This window comes from Terrapene carolina, unplaced genomic scaffold (assembly GCF_002925995.2).
Source record: "Terrapene carolina triunguis isolate 2854851 unplaced genomic scaffold, T_m_triunguis-2.0 Scaffold111, whole genome shotgun sequence".
NCBI classification, from domain to species: domain Eukaryota; kingdom Metazoa; phylum Chordata; order Testudines; family Emydidae; genus Terrapene; species Terrapene triunguis.
The window spans coordinates 13,046,159-13,059,187 of NW_020664462.1; the positions used below are offsets into that span (position 1 = coordinate 13,046,159).

Genomic DNA, 13,029 nt, shown 5'->3' on the forward strand with positions numbered 1-13,029 from the left:
GTACATTGTCTATTAGTGGGATATAGCCAGTTATTTTTAGTGGAAGGATAGTTTTGTGGTAACAGCATTAGATTGAGAGTTGGGGAATCTGGGTTCTGTTCCTGGCTCTCCCAGAGATTTGTGTGACCTTAGGCAAGACAACCTGGGTTTTTAGAGGTTCTGAGCATCTGCAGCTCCCACTGACTTCAAGAAGGATAGCTCTTCAGAGGGAGTTACAGGTGCTCAGCATGTCTAAAAATCAGGCAACAAATCTCTCTATGCCCATTTCTCTATCTGTAAAGGAGGGTAAATATCTGTTGTGATGCTAAATTGATATCTGTAGAGTGCTTTGAGATTGAAAAAAGATGGAGAGTATTATTAACAATGATACGTATAATCTACTTCAGTGTTGGAAGATGGGTATCAGCAGCTGTCATTGGCTTCAATGGGAGCTTCAGGTGCTCAGCACCTCTGCAAATAAGGTAATAAGTTATTTTCCAGGCCTTTCAAATCTGCTTTTTCTAGACATATATCATCTAAATGAGGGGTGGGCAAACTTTTTGGCCTGAGGGCCACATCTGGGTATGGAAATTGTATGGCGGGCCATGAATGCTCACAAAATTTGGGGTTGGGGTGTGGGAGGGGGTGAGGGCTCTGACTGGGGGTGCGGGCTCTGGGGTGGGGCCAGAAATGAGGAGATCAGGATGTGGGAAGGGGGTCCGGGCACGGGATTGGGGTGTGGGTGGGGGAGTGAGGGCTCTGGCTGGGAGTGTGGGCTCTGGGATGCAGGAGGGTGGGACCGAGGGGTTCGGAGGGAGGGAGTGGGATCAGGGTTGGGGCGTGGGAGGGGGTGAGAGGTGCAGGCTCTGGGCGGCGCTTACCTCAAGCGGCTCCTGGAAGCAGCGGCATGTCCCCCCTCTGGCTCCTATGCGGTGGCGCAGCTAGGCGGCTCTGTGCGCTGCCCCATCCACAGCTGCCGCCCCTGCAGCTCCCATTGGCCCTGTTTGCTGGCCAATGGGAGCTGCGGGGGCAGCACTTGGGGCGGGGGCAGCATGTGGAGCCCCCTGGCTGCCCCTACACGTAGGAGCCAGAGAGGGGACGTTCCGCTGCTTCCAGGAGCAGTGTGGATCAAGCCCCTGACCCCGCTCCCTGGCAGGAGCTTGAGGGCCAGATTAAAACATCTGAAGGGCTGGATGCAGCCCCCGGGCCATAGTTTGCCCACCCCTGATCTAAATGAAGAGGAGTTGTGCTCACATACTGAATGGCAGGCTTTGGGGCACTCTTGTTGTGTGGAAGTGGGTGTCTTTATCCTTAGAATGATTTTAGAGTCCTCTTCTAAACCATTCACAGCTGATTATTAGCTCCTGCACATGTTGGACATTGAATGATTTCCAGCTCAGTTTCCCCAGCTGTGAATTGGGAACAATGATACTTGCTGTGTAAAGCACTTTGAAATGCCCCGATGAAAAGCACGACGTAAGAGTTGTTATTGCATACCTACTGCATGTCACAATATAGCCAACTAATTCACAATGTACAGTAGTCTGCCTTCTCTTCTATAATGGCAGTAATTAAATTGCGGGAGGCCCTACATTTGACAAATGTAAGAAAAGCCTCCTCAGTAAGTCATATTGGTGAGTGGATGTCGTTTTGTACTGTTAATGAACCAGTGGAAATTGATTATTAGGGAGTTCAGGTTGGGTTGGTTCTTGATTACCAGTTTCTTGTGGTCTAGAATTTTAAGCTTTCATTTAAAAATGTGTGTCTAGCCTTTGTGCTGCAAAGAAAACTTTCAGAATCTGAACTCAATATAAACTGGAGTCTGCAGGCAACCTGAAACAAAAGCTCTCAGAGGTATGAACGACTTCTTACTGTATTAACTCTGAAGCCTAGTGAAGGTAATTTATATTGTCAACACTGCTAACGACATCCTATTAAAGCATGGAGAAGAGAGCCTTCATCATAAAATACACCATCTGCTGTGAGTGACATCTCCATTTTGGTGTCATGAGTGGATTGGGGGAGTAGCATTATTTCCCCCCATATATGACTCCTGTTCAATATGCTGTTAACACTGGTTGAAAAATTCGGGGAGATGATAAAATTGGGGAGGGTGGAAATAGGGAAAAACTTCTTTTTTGAAAGTATTTGCTACCACCTAAGCACCAACATTAGGAGCTAGGAAATTACTAACAAATTTAGAATATAAAAACCAAGAAGATAAAGTGACATTTCTATAGGGTCCTGGCTAAAACTTTTAAAAGAACAGTAGTTCTCAAACTTTTGTACTGGTGACACCTTTCACATAGTGAGCCTCTGAGTGCGACCACCCTTATAAATTAAAAACACTTTAAAAATATATTTAACACCATTATAAATGCTGGATGCAAAGCGGGGTTTGGTGTGGAGGCTGACAGCTTGTGACCCTCCATGTAATAACCTTGTGACCCCCTGAGGGGTCCCGACCTCCAGTTTGAGAACTCCTGCTTTAGAAGAACTAGCGGAGATGTCACATTCCTCCCACAGAAAACTACAGTAATGCTGTCTTGGCAACTTTTTGCTAATTTACTGATTAACAGCTGAGGATACACAAAGATCTGTCTTGTTTCTTCACTTAAAACAGATACAGTACACAGGCAACTTTACAGGAGAATTGGTGGTGACGGTGGTTTTCTAAGGAGAGCTCTGTTTGGAGAACCCGAAAGTTGTGTTTGAATTTTTTTCAAATAATTCTGACTTCTGTTTCAACAATGTGAGGTCAAGTTGACCTCTGACAGAACCTCAGGGCACAGTGATTAAACATTAAGTGATGAAGGATGTTTACTAAGTGTTTGAGGCTAATCCAAATGAATGTTGGCATTTAAGCAATGACTAGTTAAAGATCACCTAACCGTCCCTTACTGTAAGCCAAAATACAGTATTGTGAAATGCAGTCTCTTTATTTATAGTGTTTTGCTAAAAAGATTAAAGGCTAATGCGTCAATTCAGCATTACCTTAAGCTGCATCAGTTGCTTGCTGTGGGGAATGGCAAATGCTCAGCTTTTTGGTTGCACGTGAATGATCATTGTCTCAGGCTAATCTATTTAATGTTTTGATGATTGATTCAGATCTCATGCTGAGTAGTGGGCAAGTTAGTGGGGTCTTTGTACACAGCAACGAGAGAGGGGAAAATTTTTAAAAAACAGTATTTGATTGTAAATGCTCAAAATAGTGCTCTAAACTACTTTTAGCTTCCCCCCAATGGCTAGATTTCAAGGAGCCTAGTCAATCTTAAATCTGTGGTATGGTTTCCCTACTTGCAAAATTGATAGAGACAGCCTTTTCGTATGTGTTTGTACAGTGCTTAGCACACTGGGGTCCTGGTCTGTGACTGGGGTACCTAGACCAGGGGTTCTCACAACAGATTTTTTGGTGGCCTCAGTGTGGCCCCCAACTCTTGCTGGTGGCCGTGCTGACAATTTTTCCTAAAATCCTTAATTAACTTTAGGAAAAACAAATAAATATGCATATATACATATCCAAATCATTGTAATTTGTGTAGGGTTTTTGTCAGACTCCGTAATAAAAATAATTTACAGTTGTCTCTATTCTTTACTGGGCCTAAACGGAATAGAAACACAAATAAGGCACTTTGCATGTTCTTGTCTTTTGTTGTTGTTGTTTGTTTTGCTTTTTTGGTTGCACTTTTTTTCTCTCCTAAGACTTGCTAGCTCAGGGGTCCCCAACGCGGTGCCCGCGGGCGCCATGCGCACCCGCCTATTGGCCGCCGGACAAACAGCCGCCGAAATGCCGCCGAGAAGCAGCAACTTCAAGAAGTGCTACTGCCGAAATGCCACCATTTTTCGGCGGCAATGCCTCTTGATGACGCTGCTTCACAGCAGCATTTCGGCGGCGACGCCTCTTGATGTTGCTGCTCACGGCGGCATTTCGGCGGCTGCTTGTCCAGCAGTCACGGTCGTCGGTGGCTAGTTGTCTGGCGCCCACCCCACGGAAATGGTTGGGGACTACTGTGCTAGCTGGTAAGTCTTCTGCTGTGAAAAGTGATATTTGTATGTTTGTTAATATCACTTTTCGGCAGACTTACTCAGCCCCAGCAAGCCCTGGGACAAATTAAGCCCTGGATGGGGAGGTGGGCAGTAGGGCAGCGGAGCCCAGGGACGATGGCAGGGGTGGTGAGCCTGGGGCCGGAGCCTGGAAACGGAGCCTGCCACTGTGTGGACGGAGCCCGAAGCCCTGTGGCCAAAGCCTGCCTGCCCTACCCCCCTGTGGGGAATTCACCAGTTGTCTGCACCTCCAGCCTTTGTGTCTCTGGAGGGGGGCAAGGCCCAACCGCTGCTGGCAGCCCTGCGAGAGGGGCCACTGCTTTGCGTCCCCCCATCACAGCCCAGATGACTGTGGCAGGAAGAAAAGGCTGTGGTGGCCACATGTGGCCGCAGGGGCTGCATTTGAGAAACACTGCATAGACACTACAGCAATGCAAATGATAAATAATACGGCCTGCCTACTACAGGCTTAATTAACATTTAAAAAGTCTTTTGAGATTCTTGACTGAAAGGCGTTATAGGTACAAATTAGTATTTATTATGAATGTTATGTTGTATGTGAGAGAAAATGCTAGGTGTGTGTTTTTTATTTTATTTTTTTAAAATTGTTCTTGTGTTCATCCTGAATGTTCTTCCAGCATATACATCTTCTGGACGAAAATGGGGTTAATTGTATATTTAAGGTCCTTTTGAGCATTCATGTGTTGTCACCTATATCCTTTAATAATGATAGAAATATTATGGCAGCATCATGCTCAGGCTATGCTAGACTGGTACAACCCTTAGGGCACCTTATTATGGAACAGTTCTCCCTGACATGTTTCAAGCATGGATTTATGTATTCCAGATGGCATCTTCACTGTATCTGTGAACTTGCACTTGGTTAAGATACTGTTTACACCAGTGATACTCAGACTACCGCTTATGAGCTGCAAGTGGCTCTTTAATGTGTTTCCTGTGGCTCTTTGTGATTTAATTAACAACCAATCAGGATGCTTTTACTATGTTATTAACCAATTAAGTGTCAACTTGCATTAAGTTATTAACTTATTTACTGTGAGAATAATATACATATATAAAAACTAAATATTCCCTTGTCATACTGTTTAAATATAAATGGTACTATAGTAAATGAAACAATGAATTCACACCACTGTGGCCCTTTTGGGTAATGTTGATCGCTAACTTGGCTCCTGATCCACTGAGGAAATGGAACTATGCTTGAACCATGTCTTCATACCGGCCAACGTGGGGGCAAATGGCTCATTGTTATATTTGTAGCATAGATGATCCTTGGTTCCCCTCACTAAGGTTATGTCGACACTGGCAATTGAACAACAAAACTTTAGTCTTTCAGAGGTGTGTAGTGTAGACATCGCCTCAGTTAAATGTATTGCCTAGTTAATGGCCTTGTGCTTCTTTACATTAAGTGGTTAGGCTTTAACTATGTAAGCCTACTAGCTGTGCTAGCATTAATATCTAGCTATCTGAACTTCTGGGCCGTTAACCGCTCAACTTGTGTTAAATTGTGTGAGCTGGAATTTTACTATCACTTGTTTACCAGTGTCCTGCACTGACCTTAAATGTTCACCAGCCACGTTCTCAATGCAGCCTGCCCTGTATGCTGATGCGGCTGGTAATGCCTTGGGGCAGGAACAGTAAGTAGTCTGAGAGATAAATCCTTCTTTACGTCTTCTGGACTCACGAGCAGCTTGTTGGCTTAGAACAATGTAATGACTGAGCTTTAATGCCTGAGCTTCAGAATCCTGTTTGGGGAGGTCAGCTGGGAGAGGAGGGATATTTCCTTGGACACTTAAGATGACATGCACCACAAAGCAGTGACATTGCATGTATTGTTACAGTCCATACACAGACAGCTGAAGGGATGTATTTATCAATCTGATCAGTGAACCCTTAAAATCAATTTCCACCCTAATGCTGTAATGTGTCAGAGCTAGAGAAGTGAAGAGAGGGGGGAAGGGAAAAGCTCCTGCAGACAGTAACTATATTGTGCGTAGAAAGGGAAGAAGCCCGTGCTATGCTAGATGAGCAGGGAGAGGAGTAGATAAAGACTGGGGGCCAAATGACATCTGGAATAATCTGTGCATTGGCCCCCCGGATCTATGAAATCAACTGAAATAAACTCATGGATGATTTAAAAAAAACCCTTTGAACTGGAGCCTGAAATGAACAAGGAGCCACTGGAATACCCTTGTGCATGCGCTGATGTGGTTGCACTTGGGGTGGGTGGGTGTGAGAGAGAGAGAGAGAAAGGTGGGGCAAAGCAGGGTTCTTCCTGTGGTGGCATCTGGAGAGCTAGGTCTTGGAGGAAGGTATCTGCCAACTTCTTAATATGTTGTCTTGGTGGTTGATCTTTTAGTGTTCTTGGTTCTTGGAGGAGAGTTGGAAATTCTAAGTTGAGGGACTTTCCAAGTGAGTCTCATCATCTCCCTGCCTCTCTTACTTCCCTGCTGGCCTGGCCTTCAGGCAAAAGCTGCTTCTAGATTCATGCCATGTTCCTGTTATGAGCTGGGACTGGGACCGTATAGCACCTGCTTCCTTGAGGCGGGGTGTGGTGTAGCAGCTCTTTTCTCACTTGTGTGGTCTGCTGACAGTTCATAGACTCAAAGGCCAGAAGGGGCCATTGTGATAATCTGGTTTGACCTCCTCTATGACACAGGCCATTGAACTCCCCCAAATAATTTCTAGAGCATTATTTTATTTTGATTTGAAAATTTTCAGTGATGGAGAATCCACTATGACTAAGGCTGCGAGTATGTCACGGGGGTCATGGAAGTCATGGATTCTGTGACTTTCCCTGACCTCCATGACTTCTGCAGCAGCTGGTGCTGGCCCAGGGGCTGCCTGAGCTGGGCAGCCCCTGGGTCAGCAGCAGCAGTTTGGGTGTGTGGAAGGGGACTCAGCCCCTGCCCTGGCCCCCGCCTACATTGCCTAGGAGCTGCAGGGACGCAGAGCCAGGTAGGGAGCCCTGCCAACCCTCCAGCACCAGCGGGGGTCCCGTGCTGTGGCCCGGCCACCCTCCTCCCCCAGCACCGCCGCAGCGCGGCCCCCACTTCCCCAGCACCAGCGGGGGGCCCGGGCTGCAACCCGGCTCCCCTCTCCTCCAGCACCAGTGGGGGTCCCGGGTCATCTCGATCCCCACCCCCAGCACCCGCAGTGCCCCCGGACCTCCCCCCCAGAGCACCCCTGCCCAAGTTTTAGTCATGGCATTCACGGGCCCGTGAATTTTTGTTTATGGCACATGACCTGTCCATGACATTTACTAAAAATACTTGTGACTAAAACGTAGCCTTAGCTATGACCCTTGGTAAAATGTTCCAGTGGTTAATCACTCTGGTCCTGTGCTGATCTGCTTCTTCTTTCTTCTCAAGTCAGGTCACGCTATATTTCCACTCCTTTCAGAAAAACAAAGTCTAAGACATGAGAAGTCCAACAATCTAGCATCAGTTTTTGGCCCCTGACTCTGGGCCTCATGGTCCTTACTCTCTCTGCCTAAAGCCTTTCAAAAATCCATATCTGCTTACATCAGGGAGTTTTCATACCACTTTCTCCAGTGGCTGGTAGGGGAACCCAGGCCCTCCTTCCCCTCTGGATTCCAGTCCGGAGACCCTGTAATGAACAGGCAAAGTGTGCCCATTAGACTCCTTGCTGCTGCCTAGACTTCTTCCTGTCATTACTCTTTTTGTCAGGCCTTCTCCATAGCCTGTTTCTGGGCTCTTGTAATGAGCAATGCCTCCCAAGGCTTCTCACTGGAGGTCTGGTTCCTGCCCTTGGCTGTGTTACTAATCCACTGCAGCCTTTATGTCAGGGCTCCTACAAACAGACTCTTTCCACTGTTCTACTCCCCAGGTCCTTCTGCCTGCAAGTCCTACCCTGATCCTTCAGGAACGCTCCCTGGGTGAGCTGGTTCTTCCCCTTTACCTCAGGGCCCCATACAAGCCATCTGCCCAGCAAGGTATCCCAGCTCTGGCCAGTTCCATCACAACCCTCTGTGCGTCCACTCCTGCTCCTTCCTGTTTCTCTGTTAAGAGAGTAGTTATAAAGTTCTTCTTTCTCTCCCTGTAACCATCTTCTGCTCCAGGCTTCCTGCCTTTATGGCACCACCCAGTTCTGTCCCAGCTGGGTTTAATCTTTAATTTGGAATGGCCCACCCTCCAGGTACAACCAGTGGGTTAGTGAGCCTCTCAGGCCCACATTAATCCTTTCAGAGCTGGGATGGAGTATACACTCCATCAGACTACAATTAAAGAGGATGCAGAGGGAGGAGAGGAAATTGAGTGGGACAGGTTTTGACCAGGAGTCCCAACTTAGTGCCTCCTTTCAGTAGTCAGAGACGTCACAGACCTCACTTCTCTCTGGGAGTGTGCACCCGAGGAGCCTTCTCTTGCTTGAAACCCGGGTAAGCTGCACTGTAGCTTTTATAGCTGTTTGTTTTATTTGCACAGGTGCAGCTATCCCAGCTGACTGATGGTTGAAATCCCAAGTATAGACAAGACCTCGGTGTTCCAGCTCAAGATGCTCTGCTTGCAATTAAGATTCATTAATAAGCCTGATGAGCTTTTATAGTTGTGTGTTATTTGTAAAGACAGGGTAACCCCCTCCCCAGATCCCAAACAAAATGTTGCCACAGAAATGGAAACTTAAAGAAAATAAATAGTCCTTCTACACTTTCTGCCAAAGGTGTGACTGAATGTTTTGGTTAAATAGCAAGTTATTGAAAGGATCTGCTCTTCTGGATCTTAGTGAATCCATGATTTGTTTTAAATGCTATTTCATACTTCATATGTCGTGTACAACATGGCATAAACCAGTGGGATTCAGAGGGAGAGGGACAACTACATCTCAACAAGGAACAGGTGGAATATTGCATATTAAATTTGTATTCATGTGATAATAGTACCTGGCAGGCCTGCTTTCTCTCACCGTGCTAGCCTCTGGACAAAGGCTTTCCAGCTGGGGGGCCCTGAGGTTCTCTTCACTCTGGCACTAACTTATTTCCTTTCCTCCTAATGGAAGCCCTGATTCCTCTTAGATGTCTGTGAAAGAAAATGCCCATTCTCTGTTAGAACAGAGTGATTACTGGTCTTCTCTGCAATGGTCAGAAAGGGCATATCTGTGCTGCAAAAAAGAACTAGATCAGTTCGCAGCCAGTGTTTTGCATGCGTGTGGTGGGGCTGTGTTAGAATGGTTTTGTTGCCAGTGGGGAGACAGCTGTAACGTTTGCTAGAGAGCAGGCTAGATAAAGTCTTAAAACATACCTCATTCCACTGCCCCCGTGCAGAAAAACTGGCTAGTGCACAGATCTTCCTGTAGTGGGGATGAGCTTTGAACAGTCTACAGATCAGTCAGCAAGAAACCCTGTTGTGGTGAGAGGCTGTAGCTGTGCATCTAATCTTTTTGCTCCTTGGCAACCTCCCTTGCTTTTCTGAGTCTAGATTCACCTTGGCAACATCCTTGACCTCCATTAGCACAGGGAGTGGGAGACTTGAGGCAGATGCTTTGAAGCCACGGTGTAGCTAAGTACTGAGCCAGCTCGATTGCGTGAAGAAATGATTCAGAAATCCCAAGCTTTTGTTTAGTGTCTGGCTACTTTCATGGCTCTAAAGTAACAGCTCAGCAGCAGCATCCCTTTTTAGAGCATTGGTGAAGGGTCCTGATTGACAGTGTGTGCATTACACCTGTATGCAGAGGGCCAGCACAAGACTTAGGCTCCATATAATCCCACTTAAATCATTGGGTTTAAGTGCTGTATAGTCTGGCACTTTGCACAGGGATGGATTTCACCTAGTAAGAATAGCAGGTAAATCTTCATTTGTTAAAGTTCTTCTAACAAAAAATGAGTGGCATAGTCTGACCTGGGAACGCCAGAGTTTGATTAACAGTGATGCTTTGTGATCTTAGCCAAGTCACTTGGAGCCCAATATTACATTTTTGAAGTCAGTGGGATTTTGCTATAAGCTTCAGTGGGAGCATGATCATAGGCTTAATCTCTGTTAGTTTCCCTGTAACAAGGGAATAATTTCTACCTACCTCATAGAGATGTTGTAAGGGATAATCGGTATTCATAAAGCGTTTGGAAGAGGTTGTAGATGCGATCTCTTGTTCTGATTTGTTCTTTGCCAGATTCAGCTGAAGAGTTTTGTTGGTGATTTCTGATACTTTGACAAATCTTACTTCTTTAAAACCCATGGACACTTTAAAACCCTGCACTTAGGACAGCAGAATCCCATGCACTGCTACAGGCTGGGGGCCGACTGGCTAAGCAGCAGTTCTGCAGAAAAGGACTTGGGGATTACAGTGGATGAGAAGCTGGATATGAGTCAGCAGTGTGCCCTTGTTGCCAAGAAGACTAACGGCATATTGGGCTGCATTAGGAGGAGCACTGCCAGCAGATCGAGGGAAATGATTATTCCCCCCTATTCGGCACTCGTGAGGCCACATCTGGAGTACTGCGTCCAGTTTGGGGCCCCCCACTACAGAAAGGATGTGGACAAATTGGAGAGAGTCCAGCGGAGGGTAACAAAAATGATCAGGGGGCTGGGGCACATGACTTACGAGGAGAGGCTGAGAGAACTGCGCTTGTATAGTGTGAAGAAGAGAAGAGTGAGGGGGTGATTTGATACCAGTCTTCAATTACCTGAAGGGGGGTTCCAAAGAGGATGGAGCTAGACTGTTCTCAGTGGTACCAGATGACAGAACAAGGAGTGATGGTCTCAAGTTGCAGTGTGGGAGGTCTAAGTTGGATATTAGGAAACACTATTTCACTAGGAGGGTGGTGAAGCACTGGAATGGGTTACGTAGGGAGGTGGTGGAATCTCCATCCTTTGAGGTTTTTAAGGCCCAGCTTGACAAAGCCCTGGCTGGGATGATTTAGTTGGTGTTGGTCCTGCTTTGAGCAGGGGGTTGGACTAGATGGCCTCGTGAAGTCTCTTCCAACCCTAATATTCTATGATTCTATGATCGTGGAGTCATTTCTGAGATACTTCCTTAAATGTTACTCCTCCACTCCCTCTGGATTTGTCGCCCCACTCCTTGCTCGAGTTTTCATGTGTGTGTTTTTCTTTTCTTATCCTTTCCCTAGCCTACATGTCTCTCTTCCTTGTCTCTTTGGAAAACCGAATATTATGTGTTGTTATAAGTAATAAGAGTAATACAAACACTTTGTGACTTCTGTATTGTGGACATCAGTAAACTGTCCCACAACTTGAAAGAAAATGCTGTTAATATTTCACCCAAGACTATCTGGGTCTTTAGCCTTGTATCTGAAGATTTACAGTACTAAGCAGTCTGAGGCCCTAAGTATGTTGATATTTGGGTGGGAGAGGAAAAAGATATAATGCTTAAACATCAAATTAAAATATAGAGCATAGGTTTAAAATAGCATTTTGTGAAAAGTTGGCATTTAGAATTTGGTTACTCATGTACAAGTCTGTAGAAGAGTCTTAACAGATGGACGCCTCAATTATGTGTTTCTTTTATTCTCTTTCAGGGAATTGAGAATGGGCCATCAACAATGCTAGGTCTACAATGGGAAGTGTCACGCTTCGCTATTTCTGCTATGGGTGCCTTTTCACATCTGTGACCTGGACACTTCTGCTGTTTGTTTATTTCAACTTCAGCGAAGAGACCCAATCTTTCAAGAATGTGCCCGTCAAGGGGCTGGAACCTCAAAAGCCACTTCCTAAAAAATTCTATCCCCGTTTCACTCGGGGTCCAGTTCGCGTACCTGAACCACAACGGAAAGACAGCAGTATAGGGAATTCATTTGGAAATCATGCACAGGACCCAGTGAAGGGAGACATGGAGCTCTCCCCTGAAATGGGTAAGTGGGCTTGGTCATTTTCATTATGAATGACATACACACGCACACACAAACACATCTCAGTTAAATCAGTAGAAGTGAGACCATAAGACTTTAAATGTGTCTAAGGAAAATTTTTATACTCAAAGAGAATATTTATTTATTAAAATGTTTATCCTGGTGTTTCTCTTGGTTTCAAAGTAGACGTAAAGTTTATTCTTTTACAATATGTATTTGTTTCATCCAAAATGTAGCAGTCTAGCCTTTATTCTGAAATATTTTCAACTTTGGCACATAAAATGCTAAAGCAGAAAACTTCTGAATTTTAACATCCAGGCTACAAACTTTGATATACCACCTTGCCACTGGTAGCATTTGTGTGTCTCATGTTGGTAATTTACCTTGAGGGGGATTGGGATAAAATATGTGTGAAATTTTAGAGGCTGCAGAGAAACTCAATCCATCTTTTTCAGTATAAAAGATTTAAAAAGTAGTTTGCTTGGCGATAGTATGAGGCCTATGTTTGCTATCCTTGTATCATAGAAGTATAAAATGATCTACAAACAAGACTGGAAAAGGTAAGATGCTGGGTTTATTCATCTGACGGTCAAATCTTGCTTGCTTTATTCAGGCAATAGGTCTGTTGACTTCACTGGGACTACTTAGAAGAGTGGCATTTTGAACTGAAAACTGGCCATTGAACTGGAAGAAGGTAGCGCAAGTCACTCTACTGGTGTCTTAGCTATTTCCGTTGGAAGTATAATACAGAATATATTTTTTGTCTAGCCCTGAATTTAATACTGGCAGTGCTCGCTAACGCTCCCTACATTCTTCTTCAGTAAAATTTCAGTACAGCGTCAGCTGTTGGAGAGTTTTATGGAGTTTAAGAAAAAGCTTACCAAAATGTAACTGCAGACTTGCTCATAGGCTTATGTGATCGATAGAAGGTGAAACGCCTTCCAAAATTTAACTGCCAACTTGTGATGCCACAGGGCATGCAAATTCTTATCAGTTTGCTGTAATATCAACAGCTACTAATTACTGCATATTCCAGAGGTGACCATCTCTTTCCAAGTATTCACTGCTTGCCAGGAAATGAATTGGAGAGTTGCAACAGAAAATCTCTTTGATCTTGAAACCCAGAGACTAGCTGGACTGGTGAAAGCCAAATGTATTCTATTGCA

General features: G+C 45.3%; 1 protein-coding gene across 1 annotated transcript in view; it reads left to right on the forward strand.

The window, feature by feature from the left end:
• Nucleotides 1-13,029, forward strand: part of GALNT11 (polypeptide N-acetylgalactosaminyltransferase 11) — a 75,675-nt gene that overhangs the window by 1,602 nt on the left and 61,044 nt on the right. Inside the window, exon 2 of the mRNA XM_026652089.1 lies at nt 11,534-11,866. Coding sequence (XP_026507874.1) covers nt 11,572-11,866 — 295 coding nt within the window. The 5' untranslated portion in view covers nt 11,534-11,571. The remainder of the gene's footprint in view (nt 1-11,533; nt 11,867-13,029) is intronic.